This window comes from Nyctereutes procyonoides, unplaced genomic scaffold (assembly GCF_905146905.1).
Source record: "Nyctereutes procyonoides isolate TBG_1078 unplaced genomic scaffold, NYPRO_anot_genome, whole genome shotgun sequence".
Taxonomy (NCBI): Eukaryota; Metazoa; Chordata; class Mammalia; order Carnivora; family Canidae; genus Nyctereutes; species Nyctereutes procyonoides.
In genome coordinates this window covers 30,254,291-30,276,646 of record NW_026575052.1, presented here as the reverse complement: position 1 = coordinate 30,276,646, position 22,356 = coordinate 30,254,291, and the positions used below count along the sequence as shown (strand labels likewise).

The following is a 22,356-nucleotide window of genomic DNA, read 5'->3' as shown; positions in this document are numbered from 1 at the left end:
GACACTGGCCGGGGTCCACCTGATTCCTCTGTACAGTGTGCTGCAACCCTCATCTTCCTTAGATTCCCTTATTGTAGTAGAAGTGAAGAGTCACTTCAAATTAACTGCCCAGGATCAAGGAATTTCGGAGGTAAAGAGATCTCAGATATTACTTATCTTATAGATGAGGAAACAAAAGCCTGGGGAGGTAAAAGGACTTTCCAAGGGTACTACTTTTCCCAGGAAATCAACTGATTTTATAGTCTTCCATTTCACATGGAATAAGAACTATGATTTAAATTAAACAAAGTTAGCAAATGGTACTAAAAATAGTCAAACTAATAAATTGCATTATTATAATCTTAACCAGCCATGTAAGCTCAGGCAGGTTTATGGCTTAACTAAATCCTTTGTCCTTTGCAGAGACATGAACAAATAAACTTGAGAAACTCGGAGGAAAAAAATCTGGATATGATTCCCTATCTGGCAAGTGGTACGGTAAATCAACTACGTATCTATTTCTGATGGAAAGAGTGACATAAAGAGAGGTCATTATGAAAAAAAAAAAAAAGGGAAATTGCCTGTATTTGCTTCCCTTTAGAAGCTGAAGGCCCCATTATAAATGGATCTGGGTTTGGTTTCTTACCTTTGTAATTTTCTTTCTTTATGAAATAATCTATCAGTAAATTGAATGTAAAGTTATCAGGAAAAATTCCATACTGGACCTGTAATGGTAATGAAAATAAAAGGAAAATAAGAGAAAAATATCCACTTTCACTTAGTTTATAATATATGCCTATGCATTATTCATGACAAAACCTGCCACCATTAGCTTTAAGATATTTGGCTATCATTTTACAGCATCTGTGACAGTGAAACAGAAGCTGTGACTCATGAGGTTTGGTAATTGGAACTTGGTCAGGGTAAGAAAGTTGTGAGTGGGTGTCTGATATAAGACAACTGATATGTGAAAAATAAAGCTCAATTCTAATATCTTATCAAAGCTAAAAAAAAAAAAAAAACCAAAACAAAAAAACTCCAAAACAACAATCTCTGCCCCCCTAACCCCGCCCTCATACTCCACTGATTCACCAATTCCTTTTATAAGGTATGAAAATCAATGCAAAAATGGACTCTCATGAGGAAGTGCACATTATCACATGATACAGCATTTTCTGGTCTTTATTTTTTCTTCAACTTTATCGAGTTATAGTTGACAAACAACATCATGTAAGTTTAAAGTGTACAACGTGATGACTTAATACACATATACATGCAAAATGATTACGATCACCACAATAAGGTTCATTAACACAACTAGCATCTCACATAAGCACCATTGTGTGTGTGTGTGTGTGTGTGTGTGTGTGGTGGTGATGAGAACATATAAGATCTTAGCAACTTCCAATACACTATTGTTTATTATAGTCAACATGCTGTTATGTTAGATCCTCAGAATTAACCATCTTTTGACTGAAAGTTTGTGCCCTTTGACCAATATCTCATTTCCCCACCGCTCAGCTCCTGAAATCTACCATTCTACACCCTGTTTCTACAGGTTTGGCTTTTTTGATCCCATAAACAAGGGAGATCATAGGGTATCTGTCTTTCTCTGACTTATGTCACAAATGGCAAGATCTCTGTCATTTTTTTTAAATTTTTTTTTTAAATTTATTCATGACAGATGCAGAGAGAGAAAGGCAGAGGCAGAAGCAGGCCCCATACAAGGAGCCTGATGTGGGACTCGATCCTGGGACTCCAGGATCACACCCTGAGCCAAAGGCAGATGCTCAATGACTGAGCCACCCAGGCATCCCGACCTCTGTCATTTATACGGCTGAATAATACTCCACTGTATACATACACACCACATTTGCTTTATCCATGCATCTATCAGTGGACACTTGGGTTGCTTCCATGGTTGACTATTGTGAATAATGCTCCACTGAACGTGGGGGTGCAGATATCTCTTTGAGATCCTATTTTCATTTCCTTTGGATATATACCAGAAGTAGGATTGCTGGATCATATGGAAATTCTATTTTTAATTTCTTGAGGAATCTCCATACTGTCTTCCATAGTGGCTGCACCAATGTGCATTTCAACCAACAGTGTACAAGGATTCTCTTTTTACCATGTCCACACCAGCACTTGTTATTGCTTGACTCTTACAATGGTTTTAAGGACCTTAGAAATATGCCAACAATATATTACTAACTGAGCTTCTGTTCATGAGCAGCTAAATATCTGAGAATCCAGACTTCTCAAAGTGTGGACCCTTTAGCATCTGCCTCAGTATTTTCTACCTGTACTTTTAACAAAGCAGATTTCTGGGGCTCCTGGGTGGCTTAGTTGGTTCGACATTCAACTCTTGGTTTCGGGTCAGGTAAGGATCTCAGGGTTGTGAGATCAAGCCCTGAGTTGAGCTCCACACTCAGTGGGGAGTCTGCTTGGAATTCTCTTTCTCCCTCCCTCCTCCTCTGTCCTTCTCACTCTCTCCCTCTCTAAAATAGATGAATAAAATCTTAAAAAAGAGAAAAAAAATGCAGATTTCTAAACCTCAGACTTACAGAATCAGAATCTTGAAGGGATAGGGCACAGAAACTTGAAATTTTAGTGAGTTTTCTATGTGATTTTCATGCACAATCAAATCTGACTACTAATGATCTAGACTGTGGCTCTATTTTTATGTTTTAAAATCTTACTTGAGTAGGATTAACTACCATTCCATTCCCCACCCTGCCCCATTCTTCCTCCACCAACTACCAGAAACACCTGAGGAATTTTTTCAAATAATATCACCTCTGGGGAGAGTCTGACAGTCCTAACCCCCCAGCTGTGAATCACTACTGAACTGAGTCACTGTTATAGTAGGCTGTATTGGACGCCTCAGAAGTGCTGAAATGGAAAGAGGGTTTAGAAGTCATTGTTTTAAAGGTTGTGGCTCAATGTAGATTTAGTCGAACTGGGCCCAAGTTATGGGAAAAAAAACCAAAATTATGATATCCTTTTAAGTTTTAACATAGAGATAATGTTTGTACAGAAATATTGTTTAGATCTTATCATGAGTCAAATTAGGGTTATACCTTGAGACTCACAAAAATAACATTCATATTTTTGCTTATTTTGTACTTTATTTCATACTATCGAGGTAATGAAAACTGGAACCCTAGTGGAATGTAACATTCAGAAAAACCCTAATCATAGGGGACTCTGGGGGCCAAGGAGAGGGGTCTGAGAATTCAGCAGACAGGTTTTGAATAACCTAGAAATACTCATCTTTTAAAAACTGTCCAAGGTAGTCTGAATACTCTGGAGATCACATTCCACCAAAATGGTCATGTCTTTTTCCCTAAACATTACCAAAGGAAACCAGGCAAGAAATCCAAATCTTAGGGACCAAGAATGAAATGAACCACAAGGGCAGAGCTCTTGTGAATACGCTTTTGCTTTTAGCTGTCATTTCTGAGTCACTAGCTGTGGAAAAACAGCAGCTATGGGAATTTTTACACGTAACTGTTGATTAACTTATATTCGGTTCCATTCTGAAAAGGATATCTGCAAGCAAATAAACATCAGAAGTTATTTCTTGTCCTATTCTTTGCTGTATTCTTTGTAGGTATTATCATCTAACCTCAGGAAAACAAGCTGCAAATTCCAGGAAACCAGTTACCTTGTTTACAAGAGTATATAAGGCTTTGTCTTGTGCACCGTATTTTAAACACTGCCTAATCCAGGTGTGGATAGTCCAGTCTCTCAGGTACCAGCAGTTGGGGCTGTGTCGAAATCTAAATAAAGCATAAGAAGACAGAAAACTGGTATTAACTCTGAAACGTCAATGCTAAAATGAATCCTCTTAGATATTTACAGACATGAAATCGATATAACCAAAAGTAATAAAAGTGAAGAGTCAATAAAAACTTGAGGATAAAACCTGTTAACTGTAAACTATGAAATGGGAAAGAGAAGGCTGGATAATAAATAACAAAGTATTATAAATACTGTATTCTTTACTTAACACCTCTTGATTCAACATCTTGTTTTAGGATATGTGCTTTATAAAAAATGATCTGGCATTTACTAACCATGGCATTGTTACACAAATATGCACTTCGTTAGAAGAGAGATGTGAGGCTGAAGCTGACACTTTTGAAGTTTAAAATAAAACAGATGAAGCAAAAATGAAGACTGGAATAGCATAACAACTTTGGGGAGGGAAGTCAGCTTTGAGTTATACTGATGATTCTTGTGTCACTTGGGAGACATCAGGACACTCTTTACTGAACCAAGAGAAAACAGAAACCGTGGAAAAAATAAAAATTGAGCACAATATCCAGGTCTTCCAGGATCCTCACCCCCCACTGCCCTCTTCAAAGCTCCATTCTAGCTCTTTAGTTTTTCCACTTCCTTTTGCTTCCCATAGCTGCCCACGCGGTTTTAAAAGGCTTAAGCAGCCCGGGGTGAGGTGTGCGTGGTAATGGTGCCCTACAGAGGAACGGAACTTTGAAAGGGATTCTGACTGCTGCTCCTGCTTCAAGTTTGCACACCCTGGTGATACCTGGGCTTGGGGGACTTCTTGCGCCTGAGGGTTCCTGCCAAAGACGGAGGGAGAGGGGAGACAAGGCTGTGCAGAGGTGTTTAAAGAGTTTTGTGATCCTTTTTCTGTCTATCTGCTTTGACTAAACATCGTTTTATGTCAGGGGAAAGTCCTCTTCTTTTCTTTAATTGTTCAGGAAGCACATCAATCTCCAGGCCCTACAAAAATCAAACTGTTTTCTTTCATAAAAAAGGTAAGACAAAAACTTGGAGCAAAAGGATTCTGTGCCATATTTGAGTCGAGGATACAGCTAATACTAGTGTTTTTTAGAAGCTGGTTATTCAATCTGCCACCTGCTATTTCCTGCCATCTGCTATGGGGATAGTTTCCTGCTGAACAGGTTCTCTGCCAAAGTAAAAGCTGAGAAAAAGAGAGGAAGTGTGAAGTAGTATTTAATTTAGGATATTTATTAGTGCTCTGGTGAGAAATTTGGCAAAAATAAGATCTGAAGATGTTTTATGGATATAGAGTCACCTAACCCTCTCTAGACTTTAGAATATCTTACATTTCACTGGAAATTATTTCTCACTCTATTTTTCTTGACAGAATTAACTCCTTTAAAAGCAAAAAGACAGATGGGGCACCTAGCTGGTTCAGTCTGTGGAGCATATGACTCTCGATCTTGGGGTCATGAGTTCAAGCTCCACGTTGGGGGCAGAGTTTACTTAAAAAAAAAAAAGAAAAATTATACAGCTTAAAAAAATAAAAGCGGAAAGATAGAAATATGTCAAACTATGTTTCGGATGAAAATGACCTCTCTTAGCCAGAGAAAGACTGGCTAAGATACTAGATCTAATTAGATCCTCTGTGTAGAAATGAAACAAATCTTTTAGCATTTCAAGCTTTCCCTCACATTTTAAAGTCAATAGTTGAGCTACCTGAGTTCCTCTCCTTGTTACTCTGAAAAATCTGAGATTTGAAGTATAATGGCCAATTGAAAGTTTATTTCATTTTTTAAAGAAACAATTCAAAAGAATTACCAGGTGTACTGCCTGCATGAAGGTGATGCTGCCTTACTGGCCTGTAAGCTCCCTGGAGTGGGGGGGTGGGGAACGCTGACTTGTCTAATACTGACTCCTTGGTGCCTCACACGCTTGGTGGCCCATAGTAGGTTTTCAGCAAAAAAAAAAAAAAAAAAAAGTTTCAGTTAACAAATGTATAAAATGTTATTACATGCTGGTCATTTTGCTAACATCTATGGCGTACATGAAGAACTGTAAATTCCTTGTTTGGGGCATTTCTAATTTCATTACAAAAACAAAGTACACAAACATAGTTTCATAAGAGTACAAAGTAGAACACAGTAAGGGCTAGGAGACAAAGGCACTGCTAGCTGCTGAGAAGTGTTCTGGGGTTGCAGTGATTGTTAGGTTCAGTCCATTTTTCCTTTAAAACCAAACAAAATTAAAAATGTCAGTTACCTTCTCTATCCAAGATTATTCTAAGCTTAAACCTCATTTTAAAATCTAATCTTCTGCCTCAGTCTGTGTCAAATGACCACAAAAATTATGACTTTTCTTTCTGATAGTCTTTTAAAATAAGAGCACCGTGACCAAATCCAATCAAATACCCTTTTTTCTTATTCAGGAACAGCAGACCATTTTTAGGCTTGAAAGAAAACCAAGATTAATAGGACCTAGGTTTTGACCTTCCAAGCTCAAAATGAAATTTGTTTCAAGTCATTTGTTAACTTTTTGAGACTTTTATACATGGTGGAAAAGAAAGATTTTTGTCTTTTCAAAGGTCTTTTCTTCTCACACTTCGATTCGTTAGAAGCCTAGAGGGAAAGTTGCTCAAGACTTCACACATCCAATATAATCATCTCAGCACAGCAGCCTTTGAGAGATTTGTCAACAGACTCTCCCTCCTCCTGGACCAGGGCTACTTCGTATGATCTCTGTCTGCTTTCTAAGGTCTAGTAATGCAGATACACCACCATTCTAGGACATGTTCAACTAAGTGAGCACATGAAATCAATTTAGGAATAAGAGGGAAACGCTTACACATATATCATGAAATATGCTGCCCAAACTGCAGCGAGTACTTCCTGCCAGGCAGCAAATAAATGCCTTTCTAAGCCCTTATCAGTGTTAAAAAAAAAAAAAAAAAAGAAATTAGCACACAAACTCACGTGTGTTATCTGGCTGTCGAGAATATGAACTCAAACCACTGAGCTAGTAGGGTCCATCCCACTTTGGAGGGTGTGTTTGAGAATTCCTTTGTCCATGATGTTTTAAGCAGTTCAAACAGATAAACCTGGGCCCTGTTCAGAACTGCCAGTGGGAACATGACAGGCAGGTAAGTCTCCAGAGTGGGTACTTGCCTGGAGTCATTCTGTGGACTTCTGAACAAGTATTCTCCCTTTCAGCCAGAAGAAAGGCAAAGAGACAAGAACACAACCAACACATTGATTTTTCCAATTCCCCTGCAAACAAACTGGCTTTTGTTCTCGCCTGCTCTGACCACCAGCCCGGCAGATTACAGGCGGCCACTGTAGGAGTCCCCTCTGTGCCCCGTGCCATCAGCTGTTTGCTCACCTCGACAGAAGCTTTATTATTGTCCAGGCCAGCAGGCTGCCAAGCTAGGCAAACCGTGTGAGTGTGGAGAAGATAAACAAATGCAACCCAAATCACCCAACAATGCCTGTGCTCATGGAGGCCAGGGACGTTCTGAGTTTCCAGCTTAGAAAATATAAGTAAACTTACAACACAATTCAAGAACATGAACATTTCCTGGAGTCAGGAGGGGCATAGGGAGGAGAAGGAGGGAATGAAGAAGTGCACATTCAAGCTCTTCCTCTAGTTCTCAATGTTGGTATGATCCCAAGGCTAAGGACACTCTGTCCACAGTGCAAAGGGGAATTTCCAGGTGAAGAGAGAATTTGCCTAAGAAGCTAAATCATGGTCAATCAAATGGCAGGAACTGGGAAGCTTCCTCTCCTCAAAAATCGGGCTATATTCAGGACTGTTCAGGGCATTCGCCTGCACCATCACTCATTCAAGATTAATGTCACCAGGAAGGAAGCAGAACAGAATCGCAGGCTGCAAAATTGACAGGAGGCAGAAGTCTTTGATAGCTGAGAGATTTTTTATAGGGGAAGAGAGGTTATATCACAGAAGTCAAGAGTGAAAAAGTCACATGGGATTTCCTATTTGTAATCAATTTCATCGTTTCATTAAAAAAAAAGGGGGGGGGGAACAGCCTTTTCTCCGTGGGATTCACAGAAAGGCTACTGTTGAAGGCAAAAGTGACGATGTTCATCAGCTCTTCAGTACCGCAAGTAAATGTGCTCCTGGCTGGGCAGGGCTAGCGAGCAGATGCCAGGGCCTGGAGCTCAGTGGCTCCACCATTTAGCTGCAGCACTGGTTCTTCCATATGAATGAGCAAGCTTTCCACAACGTTTATCTGATTATGAGAGCCACCAGCCTTAAACATACACAGGCAGTTTTCCCTCCTCCCTAGTGAATTCTGTATCCTGTGGCAACAGGCTTTACAGATGGAAATCTCAGCTTTTGAGCTGGGCACACATGGAGGTGAGTGAGGGGCCAGGGTGAAGAGAGGAAAAACAGAGTGCCAAGAAGAAAATACAGCTGCCACCAAAGCCTGTCATGTGGACTGGGAATCTTATCAGTGAAGCAAAGTGTGTAATTATTAAAAGGTCTGAGCACTTCCCTGAACTAGAACCAAAGGGTAAGAGGGTGTTGTGTGACTATTTAAACCAGAATCTGATTTAATCATTGCTACTGGCTTTCTCATCCTAAAAGGATAATTACTTTCTTTTGAATCCTTCTGGAAATTCTGCTTTCAACAATTATGAATTGCCCCCCCCCCCAAACCATAAATAAAATCAAAATTTTGATATTTTTGCCAAGTGTTTAAAAAGGGATAGAGTCTAATATAAGAACGGATAATAAGAACACAGTACTGTAGATTAAAATCTCTTTAATCTTGAGATTGAGACCCCAGAGTTATTCTTATGGAGGAACTACAGTTAATTTTAAGTTTCAGCAAACACATCCCGATTTGCACTGAAAGAAGCCCCAGGAGCAATAATCTGCTCTGAAATGCTCCTCCCTCAAATGGTCAACCAGTTTGGGCTTAAACACTGTCAGTAAGTTATCTCCCTCACGAAGTGGATAAAAAAAAATTTTTTTTTAAATCTTAATACCATTTTCTTTTTTATTTATTTTTTTATTTATTGGAGTTCAATTTGCCAACATATAGCATATCACCAGTGCTCATCCCGCCAAGTGCCCCCCTCAGTGCCCATCACCCAGTCACCCCAACCCCCTGCCAACCTCCCCTTCCACTACCCCTTGTTCGTTTCCCAGAGTTAGGAGTCTCATGTTCTGTCTCCCTCACTGATATTTTCACTCCATTTTCTTTTTTAAAGGATGGGTTTATAGAAATATAATGTACAAACAGTAAATTCATACTTCTCAATTTATGGGTCTATAAATTTTGACAAGAGCGTCCAGTTGTACAATTACCACCATAATCAAGATGTAAGAATAGTTCCATCACCCTTAAAAACTCATTAATGCTTCCTTCGTAGTTAACCTCTCTATGGTTTTCTGGTCAATTTAAGCCAGTTTTATATAGATAACCTCCTCAAGTCTTTTCTAACCGCTCAGTGATTAATTTATGAGAGCAAAAATAAATATAGTAATAAAACCATAATTTCTATCAGTTAGTTTATAATTCCTATCCTGCCAATTTCCAAAAAGAATTTGAAAAAATTAAAATCCAGTTTGCATAAGACCTTCTGGTATCCTTATTTGCCATTCTAAAAAGGGTGATAAGTAAGTGGATTTTTGGTAGAGAATAACACAGGCATAGAATTTTGCAAATGTGAAGTGCTAAATAAATGCAGCATAATAACACATTTTTTGAAGTGAAGATGGATAACAGAGGGACTCGTTAGATATCAAAATCAAAGTCTAAATTTGTCAGACTTGAGGCTTAAAAATGAGGTCATTAGCATTTCACCTGGAAACCCAGTGGTAGGACATATTGGAAAGTACGAGAGATGCTCCATTTTCCATGTCCTTTCACAGAAGAGGAAGGGAGCAATGAACCAGTAGGATGACAAGTAGGATATTACGGCCCCAAATCATTACCTCTTTCTCTTCTCTCTGACCTGGTTATAGTTTTCCCAGATCGACCTTTCTCAATTTAGGAAACATATTTTTTACTCATGAAGTAAGTATTTATGAAATAGCTACCCTGTGCCAGGTGATCCTTATTCTAGTCCTACTGGTCTACTCATCTCCTTAAACGCCAATCTTAAAGACGACATTTCCTCCTTGACGCAGGAAGAACAACACTTTGAGACGGACTATGGTCTGTTGTTCTTTCTCTCAGGGGATATAAAGGTAAGAAGCCAGCCAGAACGAAGCCAACTGTGCTTTGTTTGGAAGCCTGGAATGATATTTTTATCAGCTTCCAAAAGGTGGTTCATGTGGATGGCAGGGGAGGATTATTTGTGGGAGAAATAATTTACAGTGATTTCGCGGGTGCTTCCTTGCTTGTGATGGTTCTAGAAGCAGAAAATGGCTGTCTCTGTGGCCAACAATTCACCTGTCAGTGAAACTGCACCCAGAAGCACCCGGTGGGGCTCCTCAGTTACTTTAAAGCTGGATACACAGGTGGGCTTCACACCTGAGGCACGGGCACTGGAGTGCTAGGTGAGGCGAAAGGGAGGAATGAGGCGTTCTTTTAGCGAGGAACGGGAAGTTGAGAAAAACTGGATCTTGGAACCAGTCTTATTTACAAAAGCACATAAAGTTGTGGGAACTGGCTTGGTTTAGGCAGAGATAAGGGAAATATTTTTGGTTTTCAGTAGGAAATCTAGGAGCAATAAATGAGCCAGTTTTAAAAAGATGTAAACATTGCCTGATGTCTTCTATACTTTGGCTAGGAACTTCAAACTTCTGCAAAATCATGAATAATACGATGACTAAGACAGGAAAATCACATATATTTACTAATCACTATACATACAGAAGAGTTCTGAAGAAGGGGAAGGTGAGGAGCAAAATGGAGAAAAACAAAGGCATAGAAATCAGAATTTCTGGAGTATTCTTGTCTTGGTAAAGTTGTCAGGATTAAGTCTGCCACAAAAGAAATGAGCAGGCAAAGATGCCTGGCTCAGGAGATGAAGCACACCAGCAAAAGAGCAGGGAAGAATTAAGCTGATGTTGGGGAGATTTATATGTGTTTTTGTGTGTGCGATTATGGATTTCTTTAGGGATATTTCTGAGGGAACAGCAGCTCAGCACTAATCTGGGTTTCTTAAGAATCAGATTTTCTTTTTAGTGAGGAAAAATGCACCTCAATGTTTTAAACACTCTGATTCTCTAATACATGGAAAAGTTGAATTCCCTACGGATTCTCTGTTTGTATCAAAAGGTACAGTTGGATTACTGCAACCCAAATTATACAACCCAAATTCACAGCTAGTTTCTATTGCTGTAACTCCGCTGACTTCCCTATAAAGCTTTTATTCTCTTAAAAGGTAAGAGAGAATTTTTCTATCCTTTGGTGTCCTACAACAGTAGGTGTTTCGTGATTTGGCCTGCCCAGACTGTATAAATCTCAATAATGTATGTTGAAATTCATGAGTATTGTTTATATTTGAAACAGTAATCTATTTCCAGTTTTGAAATATTACCCTGCCTATAAACAGATGAGGCCAGGAGGAAATGCAACTTCTTTCTGTATAAGGCAGGATATGAGAGATGGCAGAGATGTGGAATAATGTGGTCCTTCTGCAAAGCCACCTACTCCTTACTTCCTCTCTACCCGCTGTTTCCTTCCCGTCAAAAAGATCCATGGGTCTTTTTGCAGTGTAGTCAGCTCATGAACAAACTGAAGGGAGAGTGAAACCACCAACAGGAGGACAGAAGATACAATACATGGGTTCAAAGAACTTCCTAACAAGTTCTAAACCAAAAAACTTAGACACCTAAGACTGGGAGAGACTCTGAAAGCCATCTAGGTCAAGTAAACTGGGGACAGGGGGAGGAAGAAAAGTGACACACAATTAAAGAATCTATAATTCAGTGCTGGTAGGGATCTTCAAAACCCACTGCTCACTGACTTATTTATTGAGAAGTTACTAATTTACCAAGCCCCGTACTGGGTGATGTGAAATTGTCTAGTACAATTAATTCCTTTACTTTATTGATGAAAAATCTTGGTGTCCACTGAGATGAAAAGATTTCGGTTTGTGACAGGACCTAAACTAGACTCTTCAGTCTTATTATCCCACCAGTGCCTTCTCAATTCATTTATTTGTAATTCTTTATTTAAAAAGTACATCTGGGGGCATCTGGGTGGCTCAGTCGGTTAAGCAACTGACTCTTGATTTTGGCTCAGGTCATGATCTCAGGGTCCTGGGATGGAGCCCCACATCTGACTCAGCACTCAGTGGGATGTCTGCTTCTCCTCAACCTCTACTCTGCTCTTGAGCTCTCTCTCAAATAAATAAAATCTTAAAAAAGAAAAGCATCTCTGCAATTTGACAAAGGTCTCTAACATACTGAAAAATAAATGACACTTTTTTAAAAAGATTCATTTATTTATTTGAGAAAGAGAGAGAATGTAAGTAAGGACAGGGATGGGGGCAGAGGGAGAGAGAAAATCTCAAGCAGACTCCCAGCTGAGCCTGGAACCCAACACAGGGCTTGATCTCACCTCTGAGATCATGACCTGAATGGAAATCAAGAGTCAGACACTCAACCAACTGAGCCACCCAAAACGCCTCAAATAACATCTTTTCTAAATTCAGAAACAGAATTCAGAGAAAAATACTCAAACTGTGAAATAGTTCCGGAAATGCCCTGAACTAGCTGTTTGACTTCCAGAAGTCACTTGATCCTTCAGGGTTTCAACTCCTGTAACTGTAAAATGAAGAGGTAGGATTATCTGGACCATGAACTCACATGTCCCCAGGGGCCAGTTAATAGAAATGCATGAAGAACCATGTAAGACAAGAGGGGCAAAGCTGTTTGTATTACTATCAAGCAAAGCAGCTACTATTTTTGAAAACATACAATATGAGCCAAACAAAATATACTGGAACTGTGGACTGGACCAGCCGCCCTGAAACTCCTTCCAGCTCTCAAGTTTAATGACTCTACGGAATAATAGGCTTAATCCACTCATTAAAACATCAGTCATTTACACGTTTCTATTACACCAGGAAAATGGCAGTGATACAAATAAGTGAACAGGGACTCAAAGATAAACAAGCATTCAATCTGCAGCTAATTCTACTCTTTTCCACTAGTTTCCACTCCCCTACCAGCTGAATATAATTTTACCCAGTTTGGGCAGTCAACATAGATTATTCTGGGGACAGCAGACCTTGCAAAGTGGCCTCTAAAATTTCAAGATGAAATGATAAAACCACTAAAGTTGAACTCAAGGTCCTGAAAGTAGATTTTAATTGGAGATCAAGTTCTGCAGGAAATAAAATTTTCAGCAATTAATCCCTCCACGCGTAAAGTATTTTCTACTCCAATGAATACTTTATTATATTCAGTTTATATCTAAGAGTTGGCCATTCAAAGCAACTTTCCTATACAAATTGTTTTGTATGTTGTTACTTTCTTCTACCCTTTAAGTAAATTCCTGCTAAGCAGTCATAATTACCCCAACAGTTGAACACCAAAACTTAGTTTTGGTATCAACATCCCTATGATCTGGCTATTTCTCGAGCCGAAACAGTTGAAAACCTTAAAAAAGGAGGAGTGAGATGGGGGTGGTCATAGGGATATTCAGTTGTTTGCCAGTTTCTGGAACCATAAAAGGACATACTTTTTGTAGCTAAAAAGAAACAAATTTGAAAACTGAGATTTAGATATGTCAGTGCAATTATTTTTCAGGAAGCTTTAATTTACCATTTATAAAACAAACAAAAGAAAACCCTTATTTACATAAAAAGGTAGGAAAATTAAAGTGATCTTTCTTTTTCCCTTGTGCTGCCAAATGGTTAAAATCAGGATGACTACATTTCATAATCAGCTCCCCTATTTAGCTTGGGCTAGCCCTGCCATGCCAAAACCAAACTTAAAAAAAAAATGAATATTTGAAATTCTACAAACATAATACCTTAAAAAATGCTGAAGGATATCCAAATGCAAACGTCATTCCATAGGAATGCTTTGGGTCTGAGACAATTCCTTGTAATATGATAATCATAAGAATAATTACAAATTTATTACAAATAAAGCTCATTCTTTAGTAATACACCAAACACAAAGATCTGGGTTCAACTGCTCTGGCTGGCAAATCTTCCATAAAACCACCATGCTGCAGCTAAACAAAAGCTATCAGGCTGGCCCAAAAGGAGGGAACGGACAATTTGAAAAACATCTTTATTCCCTGAGAAAATTTTTTAAAATGTCTAAAAGTGCCAGGAGAGCTGTCTCAATGTGACTGCAGGCAGCTTTCCAAAGTCCCTCTGCTTCTCTAAGTATGAGTCATAGGGAGAGGAGAGAGAACATCTTGGCAAAGACACAGTCTTTCCTCTTTGGTTCCACCCTCCAGCCCCTTTTATTTTATTAAAAAGAAAAAAGAAAAAAAACAACCTCTGGTAGATAATAGTTAAATAGATTCCAGACAGGCTTAACTGAAGAAGTTTGAACACCAGGGAGGCCAAGTATCATTGTAGAAGTCTCTATTGTTTGCCATTGTGAGCCACAGACACAGGGAAGCATCTTCTGCATCCTAAAAAGGGCTGGTCCCGTTGATCATGTGTCAGATCGTGGCTGTGCTTTGTGGGAGAAGACAGAGAAACAAACTATGAAAATACCTCTGCTTCCCAAGCTTCAGAAATATCATTAGCACATATGCTGGACGATTACAGCGAGCTGGAAAGGGCAGTAGCTTGTCCTTTATGAGTGCACATTAAGTGGAATTTCCACTGTGGTAGCTGTAGGCTAGCAATCTGTACACGGCTGCTACACTGCGTGCAGCCTTCCTTCCCTAATTTTAGTCAAAAAAGCAAGAGAGCTACTTAATTTGTTTTTTTTTTTAAATAAAAACATAGAGCAACATTAAGGGAAAGCTGAATGTTGAACTACAGAGAGAAGACTTTTACTCGGGTACCTATGTGGAATCACTTATTGTAACAGAATGGAGCATTTGGTGTTGGCAAAGCTGTTCTCTTTTACAAGTGCTCATCACCAACCTACCATGAATCAAGAAATTACGCTGGGCACCAAGTGATAAACACACATACTCTCTGCTTTCAGTGATGTTAGATTGGAATTATCAAAACACAAGTATTTTGTGAACATCTAAAACCAAGCTTAGGTTAATTCATCACCATCAATGCAAGCCCTCATTTAGTTAACGCTGATTATTTCAAAATGCCCTAGTACTAAATTTTTAAAAATTGGCTCTCAGAAGTGAGTCCAACTTTCCTTTCTTATTTTTTTTAAAAGATTTTATTTATTTATCATGAGAGACACACAGAAGAGGCAGAGACACGGGCAGAGGGAGAAAGAAGCAGTCTCCCTGCGGGGAGCCCAATATGGGACTCAATCCTGGGACGGGACCCCGTGTTCACAACCTGAGCCAGAGGCAGACTCTCAACCACTGAGCCACCCAGGTGCCCCTCCTCTCTTCTTCTTAATGTGTCTTTTTTTGTTTTCTTTGGAAATATTTAAGAAATAAAATGTTACAGATATAAATAAAGCTGTACCTCCCTGGGTGACTCGGTTGAGTGTCTGACTCTTGGTTGGGCTCAGGTAGCAATCTCATGGGTCATGCTTCCTGACCCGGGCTTCCTGAGTCGGGCTTCCTGCTCACGGAGAGTCTGCTTAAAGATTCTCACCCTCTACTCCTTTCCCCATTCACATGCATACTCTGTCTCTAAAATACTTAAATCCAAAAAATAAAAAATAAAAAAAAAGAGCTGCGTTCTCCTCCTGCTACTTTCCAAACAGTAATAATTTTCGTGTCCATAACGCTCCTGCATGTTTTTATACCTTTATCACCTAGGGATGCATCCAATTTAAGATACCTGCATGTGCCTTTTAACTCTGCATTCAAGGCCTGTCTGATAGAGAACAGAGCCAAACCACAGTAGTAAATGCTTCTCCAGGGGCAGAAGAAGGACAGAAGTGACAAAATCAGTGCTATCTCTGATCTAAGGGGGATGAGATGTCACTTTTACTGTGGATATTAATCAGCACTGCCATCAGGCAAATCCCTGACAAGGTGATTGCTGCCCTGCATTTGACTGGAATGTAGCCCTAACTCACTGACTTGGATAAATCAACCCGAGAATCAGTGTTGTCATCTATAAAAGAGGTGAAAATACCTTTATCATCACTAGGTAACAGTGAAAATCAAAGGTGACTTATGTAAGTATTTTGACAACTTTTAATCCTCTTTTGAACCAAGCAGAGTACGAATATGCACCAAAACAAGACATGTTATCATTAGTCTATCAGACATCGCACTTGATGGCATTGTCTGGTACCGCTGACTATCTGCTTTAAAGATGTATCATGCCTAAGACTAAGGTCCGTGGCATAACTGCCTTTGGTCGTAGGGAAGAAGCTAAGACACAGGATTTGGCATCAGGCCAACTTCATTCCTACTTTACAGCCCCAGGAAACGGATTCTACATCTGAGGATGCTAACCTGTAAAATGTGAGTAAAAGCTGTGAACACCTCCCATGGCACAACTCTGGCCTGACCGGAGCACTGAGGAGATCAGACATGTGAATTCCTTAATACAGTAGCTAGCACCATCACTTTCCAACAAGATGGGCAGAGCCACTGACAACAGCCACATGCCAAAGGGCACGGAGTTACATCAGAACTCTACAGACTATTCCCTCCACTTGGGATGTGACGTGCAGAGTGCTGGGCACACACAAGCAGCAGATACCTGACCGTCATCAGCCAACTGGGACGGGACCCTGTAGGAAGGACAGGGTCGGTGAGAAGGTGAAGGGTCCCGTACGCCTCACTCCTCTAAAGAAATCTCAAGTGAGGAGCTGGAAGGCGAACCAGAGGGGAGAATAGAGAGGCTTTTCACATCACAAAGGCTCACAGCCAACCAGTTCAGGGGTGTGCCAGTCAGTCTGATGACTGGTAGTAGGGTTTCTGATCTTATTTATGACAGAAAAAGGTCCAGGCAGAGAGAAAGAAGTCAGGAAGTGACCTAATACAGAGTTAATTTACCTACTACTGCTCCTCTCCCCTCGGACTGTTTTCCACAACCTTGGCAAGCCACTATCACAACACAACAGAGATTACGTCTTGAGTCCTCTGTTGGCTCAGTGCCCACCAGCCTCTGGCTGGACTCAACAGCTAAGGGCTGTGAATACCTATTGAAGATAAATTGGACCACTCAAAAGAGAAACTGCCAAGCACTGCTAATGGCTCTGATCTAAGCTTGGCGTGGAATCTCAGAGGAAGGAAAATGGTATCTATATGGGGCACGCCACCCATCCAAGCCTAGGAAGTAAAGGAGAAGAGCAACAGAAGAAATGGATTTGCTGCTGAGAAGACGGCTGTCCCAGCCTGTGTAATCTTTGCACCCTCCTCTCCTGCCACACCATCCTCCCAGAAGCCAAGAACTCTCTTTTGCATCTTTTACACACTATTGGTAACCCAAAGAGACTCTGAGGTTGAAAGCTTCTGTTCCTGCCACTACCCAGATGGAGCCATCGGCCCTTCCACAACCTGGACAATGGCAACCACCTGACAGCAAAGAGCCATTGATTGAATGGAATATCAATGAAAAACAAATACATGATAGTTTTTTTTCAAGTTAAAAAAATTATGAATACCACTATTAACTGTGTTTTAGGATTCTATGTTAAGCTAGGCTCAAAAAAAGAGAAAGACATAGTTATTGCTATGGTGGACATAGTACTTGATCATCTCTAGGATTTTCCATAATCCCATGCAAGTCTAGAAAAGTCTAATTTATTAGCAATACTTGTACTAACTATATTTTAAGGAACGAGTGAATGAGTACTTATAAAAGGGTGCAACATATTAAGAAGCTTGCTTTTTTGAATATTTAGATCTTTTTAATTTAAAAGATTTTATTAGAGAGAGCATGAACACAGAGGGAGGAGCAAAGGAGAGGAAGAGAGAGAATCTCAAGCAGACTCCCCACTGAGTGTGGAGCCCAACATGAGGCTCAATCTCACTACCCTGAGATCATGACCTGAGCCAAAATCAAGAGTCAGACACTCAACTGACTGAGCTACCCAGGCACCCGGAGATCTTTTTTTTTTTTTAAAACCATACTGAAGGGAAACTTCCTTTTTCCTGAACCAGTTTGTGCGAAATCTTTATCTAACTGTGACTGAGAATGAGAAGAAGGATCAAAACAAATAATAGCATCATTAATTAAAAATTACTAACACTTCCTATGTGCATCATCCTTGGTACTTTATATACAGTTTTTCATTTTTAGACAGTAGAAAATTGAAAACTGAAAAGGATACAAATCTAGCCTAAAAGCGTGCAATAAAGCCAACAGAGGTGGTTTTCATTTTTATTAGTGTTTGAAAAAGATGCCTGGTTACTGTTGAGTATCAGTAGTTAGCTTCATTTAGATAACCTGTTTTATAAAAAAAAAAAATGTGTCACTCTGAAAACTAGAATTATACTTGGCACTGAAGGATATCCATATCATGAGAGGAATGTCGAAGTGAAGATAACAGATTCTTATGCCAGGGTTGCCTGACAGTGCTTTGCTGGGTGATCCCCTACCCTTGCACCAACCCAGGTCTTTTCTCTTGGGTTATTCAGTTTCCCCAGAGAGGACTCCTCCAAGGCTCCTCCCTACAAAGGAGAATATTCCTTGCATGGCCAAGTCCAGAGTCCTTCTGGTTCAATCTCTCCAGAAAGAAAACTACCAGACTTCCACTAGGGTTGGAGAGAAACAACCTAGGTATTTCACTGCTTCTTATGAAAACTTCCAATCAATCTTCCTCCCTTGTGCTTTTTCTTCATGAGCCTTTCTAGGGCCCTATGGTATGGACACTCTTGTAGCCAAATTTCTTCTGCCAGCTTCAGGGGTAGCTTTTTCTCTCTGTTAATTGTGGTACCTCTTGTTCATCTATTTTCTAACTCTCAAATTTTATTCCTGTTGTATCCTCTTCTGTTCTCTTTATTTTGTAGATTTTTGTCTTTTTAAATTTTTAAACCTCTTATTGTCATGTTTGTAGAGGTTTTAGAAGGGAATGGAGCTAAGAACATATGTTCAACCTGTTACATTTAATCAGAAGACTTCTATAAGCTGTTTGATCTCAATGAACTAGCCAATGGATTGTACTTGAAATAGCCTGAAAGCCATGATGGAAAGAAAATGTACTTCAAACATTCAAATGTATTTCAGCAGTAATATCCTTTGCTTAAAGAAGAACACATCTCGAGGAAGACACTTGACATTCTGGATTTCCATTTCAGTAAATTACAAAACAAAAGGCTTTATCAGAGAACAGTCCTTTAAAAACACCATTAACTCTAATATCCTTCAACAAAGGCCTCAAATAAATCACAGTGCTATAATTTGAATTATTTGTTCAATCTAAAATATTTTATTGAGGGATGCCTGGTTCAGTGGTTGAGTGTCTGCCTTCGGCTCAGGGCATGATCCTGGGGTTCTGGGATCGAGTCCCACATCGAGCTCCCTGTGTGGAGCCTGCTTCTTCCTGTGCGTTTGTCTCTGCCTCTCTGTGTCTCTCATGAATAAATAAATAAAATCTTTAAAAAATAAAATATTTTATTGAAAACATCTGTGCACATATATTAAGACCCCAATATGTGGGATGATATGCTAAGTGTTAAAAAAAATATTAAGACATGGTCCCTAAATTATAATAGTTCCTCTTTTTTTTTCTTCTGGGGGGAAAAAGGACAACCAAATGTAACAACATTATTCAGGATTACTCGAAAAAGGAAACAGTGAAATCAAGCTTGGCAAGTTCTCTTTTAAGAAGGCAGAAAATTATGTAGTATCACAATAGTGTCTTCAAAGATGAAAACTTCAGCCATATTCATAGAACTTTCTCTGCTAATTAAAAATAGGTTTTTTTCTATATGTGAAGGGTCAAGAAGCTAGGGGAATGGATCTCAGAAAGTTATGAAACCAGTACAATAGGAGCTACCTAACTTAGGTTGAAGCTCAGCAGAGCACCAAGGCACTTAGTGCTAACTTCCTGTAGCAGGTCTGCACAAAACCTGACAAAGCAGGGCATTACGGCACAATACATCAATACGGCACCTGAGAGCACCTGCTTCCTCCAGTATACATAATGAACTTTCCATTCTTTGCAAATGCCACACAGGATGTGACATTACACACAAGCCATGCCATTGGGTGTATTTTATTTTTACCAATTCAAAGGATAATAAAAACTCAAAGGGTTGAGCGAAAAATTTTACTTCACTGAATTCAGGTCATTCAAAAATCAGGACTGTCTCATACATTTAATAATCCTTTGCTTTCTGGCTACCACTATCTTTTGCTTTAGGGAAGCGTCTGCTGCCAAGAATGTGAAATGTCACGTTTACTCAATGAATCAAATAAATATGCAAGAGTTAGTAGCTCTGTAAAGAAGAGCTTATCTTTCACACCAAGAATGTAGTAGATTTAATGATACACATCCAGAAAACACATGCACATCTGAAATAAGGGCAGCAGACGCTGACAAAGGGCTAAAGCCAACATATTAGTTCAGTACCCATCCGTCCCTGGCATCATACTAATCGAGGACTAGGACTTCACTACGGCCCAGTGCCACGCCTCAGCAGTCCTCCTCCTTTTAGGCACTCAAGATGACACCACCACACGATGTAGTCAATAAACAAAATAGTGCTGGACAGTTTTTGAACTCTGACATTTTTCCAGTCACTTCCAGTCATTTTCCAGTCACAAGTGTGCACCACTTTCTAAAGATTTCACTTACGTGTTGGAACAACTCTTTGTAAAGTAACTATGTTATTATCTCCATTTTACAGATGAGGAACCTCAACATCAAAGGGTTAGACAATTTAGGATGAAACAAGGCCAGGATTGATTGATTGATTTTTAAGGCCAGGATTTAAATCCAGACAGTCCGACTCTAGAGCTTTTGACCACTGAGTATACTGCCTGATAATATAATCAGGTGATTTTATTTATTTTTTTAAATTTTATTTGTGACATTTTATTTTATTTATTTTTTAAAGGAAGCTCTATGCCCAATGTGGCGCTTGAAATTAAGACCCTGACATCAAGAGTCACACGCTCTACCAACTGAGTCAGCCAGCTTCCCCTAATCAGGTAGATTTTTAAAGGTAAATTTTCTATGAACTTTCTACCAAAAAGACTGGGGCTTCTTCTTTTTTTTTTTATATTTATTTATTTATGATAGTCACAGAGAGAGAGAGGCAGAGACAGAGGCAGAGGGAGAAGCAGGCTCCATGCACCAGGAGCCCGACGTGGGATTCGATCCCGGATCTCCAGGATCGCGCCCTGGGCCAAAGGCAGGCGCGAAACCGCTGCGCCACCCAGGGATCCCAGACTGGGGCTTCTTAATGCTCCAATTAGGGTATCAACGACGACACAGGAGATGCTATTCCAGTTAATATTACCCTCTAGAAGAGGGAGCTTTTGTCTAGAAAACTTGTCATTTTCAGAAATTAGAGATAAAATCACTTGTTTTGAATCCTACTGAATGAATGTCATTGTTCTTTCTCTCCTGATCCTGGAATGTAATATTATAACTAGATGTTTAGCAAGCTCCTCAGCCCTAGAACTTCCACTACTTTTCGCTAATGACAATCGAATGTCACCATTTGCGGTTACGTCTCTTTAATGAGCATAATGCATTTAATGAGATTGCAGACATGTCTACCTGTGTATATCTGATATAGTCCATGCATAATGGAATTATGTGTTTCCCATACATGTTTATACATTTACTCACACATAAGAAATGCTACCAAATGGAATCATATGCACTTTATATTTAAGAAGCAGAGCTACAGCCATTCCGAAAGCTTAAATACCTAAAGGTATTAATAAATAAGTAAAATAAAATTTAGGGGAGGGTAAGTAGAGATTTAAAATAAAGTTTAAAAGGAGAGAGGACCCATACTGACTTAGTGGCAAGGCATCCTCTTGTGAGAACACTGTAGAGCTGTTAAGGGACCCTTTCACTTATCCACTCAGCCCCTTCACTTTCTTCATTATAAACAAGTGAGCTTGGAATGGTAAGGCAAGAGCTCTTAGACAATTTCATTATGTACACTGTATTAACTGAGCCTTCATGTATTGCCCTCTCTTTTTTCTCCCCAGCTATCCAAAGGCATTTAGCCTTGTGGTGGGTATGAAACATATGGATGAGGCAGAATGGAAGCGGTTCAGGAAGAAGCATCACCGACAAGGGGGAATTATTCCATGTGCTCTGATTTTAGGCACTTGCCTAAGTGAACCTCAATGAGTCTGTACCAATGCTCATTTTCTTATAAAATGCCTACCAATTCTGTACTCAGCACCTCTATGCTGACTCATGCTCTGTTATCAGATCTCAGGGATAAAAAGAAAACACTAAGAGACTCCTCGAAGTCTAAAGCATCAGATTATCAGAAGATAATACTATTTTTACAAGATGCTGTGGTCTGTCCTGTACAGAACAACCAGACATGCCTTTCTTGGTAACCTCAGGATTTGAAGGCAGTCCCTAAGATCATTTCGTAAAAAAATACAAATATAAGTACAAAAGATAAGCATAACAGATACGCAATTA

General features: G+C 39.6%; 1 protein-coding gene across 1 annotated transcript in view; it reads right to left on the bottom strand.

Annotated features, from left to right (window-relative positions):
• Positions 1-22,356, bottom strand: part of MRPS27 (mitochondrial ribosomal protein S27) — an 88,617-nt gene that overhangs the window by 13,616 nt on the left and 52,645 nt on the right. Inside the window, exons 5-6 of the mRNA XM_055332110.1 lie at positions 3,653-3,767; positions 626-704 (exon numbers count right to left, since the gene is read on the bottom strand). Of these exons, the coding sequence (XP_055188085.1) occupies positions 626-704; positions 3,653-3,767 (194 nt within the window). The remainder of the gene's footprint in view (positions 1-625; positions 705-3,652; positions 3,768-22,356) is intronic.